Source organism: Nannospalax galili, unplaced genomic scaffold (genome assembly GCF_000622305.1).
Source record: "Nannospalax galili isolate Female #2095 unplaced genomic scaffold, S.galili_v1.0 scaffold356, whole genome shotgun sequence".
In the NCBI taxonomy this organism is placed as follows: Eukaryota; Metazoa; Chordata; class Mammalia; order Rodentia; family Spalacidae; genus Nannospalax; species Nannospalax galili.
The window spans coordinates 2341767-2345119 of NW_008338126.1; the positions used below are offsets into that span (position 1 = coordinate 2341767).

Genomic DNA, 3353 nt, shown 5'->3' on the forward strand with positions numbered 1-3353 from the left:
AAGAAACTAAAAGAGGGGGCTGGAGAGATGGCTTAGCAGAGACCCTGTCTCAAAAAAAAAAAAGGTAACAGATACATATAAACAAAATATAATGTATCCACATGAGGGAATAATACTTTTAAAAATTTTCTTTATTATTCTCATTTTATGTTTATGAGTGTACTGCCTGCATGTATGTAAGTGCACCCATGTTGTGCAATGCCTGCGGAGGTCAGAAGGGAGTGTCTGTTCTCCTGGAACTGGAGTTAGGACAGTTGTTAGCTGCCATGTGGGTGTTGGGATTCAAACCCGGATCTTCTGCAAGAGCAGCCAGTGCTCTTAATTGCTTAGCCATCTCTCCATCGCTTGCAGTTTTTTTTAATAAGAAAAATGCAATATATAAGAGATGGTGATATGTGGTCTGGAGAAAAACCCAACAGTGAAGGAGGATGGGGGGAGTCCTAGGTGGGGAGGGTGATACCACATCCCATGGGGAAGGAGACAGCTCAGCATTCTGGAGCGAAAGAGAGCAAGCTGTGAAGACAGCTGGGGAAGAGCACTGAAGCACAGGAAACCGCACATGTGAAGACCTTGAGGTGGGGTGGGCGGACCTGGCATGGCTGAAAACCACAAAGGGACAGATGGACAGCTGGGTAGGCCTCCTAAAGTCGGAGATCTGCCCACCTCTGCTTTTCAATTATTAAAATACTAAGGGTATGTGTCACCATGCCTGGTCCTCTTTTTTTTTTTTAAGTTTTTAAAAATTTATTTTTATAGGACAGAGTAGTGGTCCGTGCCTTTAATTCCAGCATTCAGGAGGCAGAAGTAGGCTGATCTCTGTGAATTTAAGCCAGCCTTGTCTATATTTTATGTTCCAGACCAGCCAGGGCTATATAGTGAGGCCATGTCTCAAAAAACAAACAACAATGAAACCAAAGATTTAATTTTGCTTTTCATTTGTGTGTATGTGTGTCTGTGTGTGGTTGCCCATGGAGGCCAAAAGATGGTATCTGACCCCCTGGAGCTAGTATTACTCATGGCTGTGAGCCACCCAACATGGGTGCTGAGAACTAAACTTAGGTCCTCTGGAAGATGTGCTCTTGACTGCTGAGTCATCTCTCCGATCCCATAAAATTTATGATTGGTGGTGTGTGGTGTGTCTAACGCATATGTGACGTGGGGGGTGCCCATGTGGAGGTCAGAGGACAGCTTTGTGGAGTCAGTTCTCTCCTTCCACCTTTATATGGATTCTGGAGCTCAAACTCAGGTCTCCAGGCTTGTACAACAAGCACCTTACCACTGAACCGTTTCATCAGCCCTACTGGTCCTGAAATTTATCCAGAAAGAAAGAGGAGGACACTCTAAATAGGGGTATGACTGGTGAATGGACTTAGGATTTGGACAGAATGAAGGCATTGTCCTACAGTGTTACAGTTAAAGAAAGTAATGCTCAGAGGCTAAATAGCTTGCCCCAAGTCACACAGCTGGCCAAAGGTGGTGCGCTAGATAGCAGTGATTACCACTGTGCTGCCAATTGCTGGTTGCTCCCTTCTCTCTCATATTGCCTCCCCTCTCTGAATACAGAGCTCTTCTAGGCTCTGTCCTCTGCCTTACTTACCTTCAGATGGGCTGCAAAAGGCTGTGGCACCCTGTAGGCTGGCCATTTCACCACACTTCTCCAGATTATCCTCCAGGGGCATGGTGTGGCTGCTGTTGCCCTCTGAATAATCCTGCTGGCTGCTCAGGGTCAGAGTAGAGGTGTCACTCACCATAAAGCTTGAGTCTACGCTCAGAGACTCTGAGCCCAAGATCAGTGTCATGCAGGAGGAGCGAGAAAGAGTGGAATTGGGTGCCTGGGCACTAGAGTGCTGGCTGAGACCCTCACTGGAGTTAGGAATCAGGCTGACACGTGAGGTTTGAGTGACAGTCACATTCAGACCAGGCCTGGGCTGGCTGTTGGAGATCACATTGATGGACGCCTTGGGGTCTGTCCTGCAGGTTGCACTCAGTGCTTCTTTGGAAACAGATGCAAAGATGCTACGTGATGTCAACATGATGGCCTCATTTGGGTTTGGGCCTATACCTAGGTTCAGCTTAGAGATGTTTGCAGAGTGCATGCAGTCTAAAGAAGAGCTGGAGGCTTGAAGAAGGGGCACTTGTGAGCCCTGCCTGGAGATACTGTGGCCCCGGACCAGGGCGTCTCTGGAAAGGGCCCTCACAAATGGGTTTGGCTCACATTTGCAAGGATTGGAGTTACACTGGCCCAAATCAAAAGCTTTGTTTGAGAGGGACTGGGGAACATCCTCAGAGCCCAGTTTAGAAGTGTTCCTTGGACTCAGAATAGTGGTCTGGGTAGAGCTGAGATTCTGAACTGGATATGAGGCTGAGCAGAGTTTCTCTGCTGAGCCAGGCCTGGAGATGTGGTTCAAGCCCTGGTCCATATTTTTCACAGAGCAGCTGTCAATCTGGAGGGAGGCACTGGGGCTGGGGATGTCATCAGACACTAGGCCAGGGACCCCCTCTAGGCCAGGACTCAGAGCTGGATGAAGAGGTGGAGTGAGAGCCAAGCCAGGAGTAGAGGGAGGAGCATGGGCCTGATCTGGGGTGGGCCCAGGCATGGTGCTGGAGACTATCCTTGGCACCTCACAGGAGTTAGGACTTGGTGTCGTCTCTGGGTCTTCATGCAGGGCCATGTCCAGTCTGGAGGTTGCCCAATGTCACTGTCCCTTCTCTTCAGTTGCTGACTGCCGGGCTCCCTGTAACACTCCTGAGAGAGAGGATGAATGCTACCTGCTAGAACCTTGCTCTGGGTCCCTGTCATCCTGAGGCTGAGGGCCTCTTACTGTGATTTATGGGGCCTTGGTGGCCATGTCCAGCCCACCTTCCCAACCCCATCACATACCACTTTCCCTTCCTCGCTCTCTCCATTCCATATCATAGATGGTCTTGTCTCTGACCACACCCTATTGCCCCTCACCTTGTACCATGAAGAAATGAATGCCTTTGGCTTGTAACCTTCCATTATCCTTTGTCAAACTCACCTCTCCTACCAAAAAATTCATCCTTTTTCATTCTAATGACTTACCGAGTTGTCTGGCCCTTTAGAGACAAGATCTAGGTGTCAGGAACTGTGGGTATCCTAGCCAGGCATAGTGGCTCTCACCTGTAATTCCAACACTCAGGAGGATGAGGCAGGAGGCTAGTTTGAGGTCAGCCTTGGCTATATAGCAAAATCCTGTCTCAAAAAATGAAATAAAGAACTAAAAGAGAGGGGCAGGGGAAGGGAGGGAGAAGAAAATTAGAGAAGCAAGAGGAAAGAAAGGGGAGGGGAAGAAGTGTCTCCCAGCACAGTACTATCTATAAACAGTCGAAGT

The 3353-nt window shown here is 48.7% G+C and overlaps 1 protein-coding gene across 1 annotated transcript in view; it reads right to left on the reverse strand.

Moving 5' to 3' along the window:
- Mroh7 (maestro heat like repeat family member 7) overlaps positions 1-2729 on the reverse strand; it is a 41264-nt gene extending 38535 nt beyond the window's left edge. The window contains exon 1 of the mRNA XM_008833022.2: positions 1598-2729. Coding sequence (XP_008831244.1) covers positions 1598-2672 — 1075 coding nt within the window. The 5' untranslated portion in view covers positions 2673-2729. The remainder of the gene's footprint in view (positions 1-1597) is intronic.
- Positions 2730-3353: the final 624 nt, after the last annotated feature.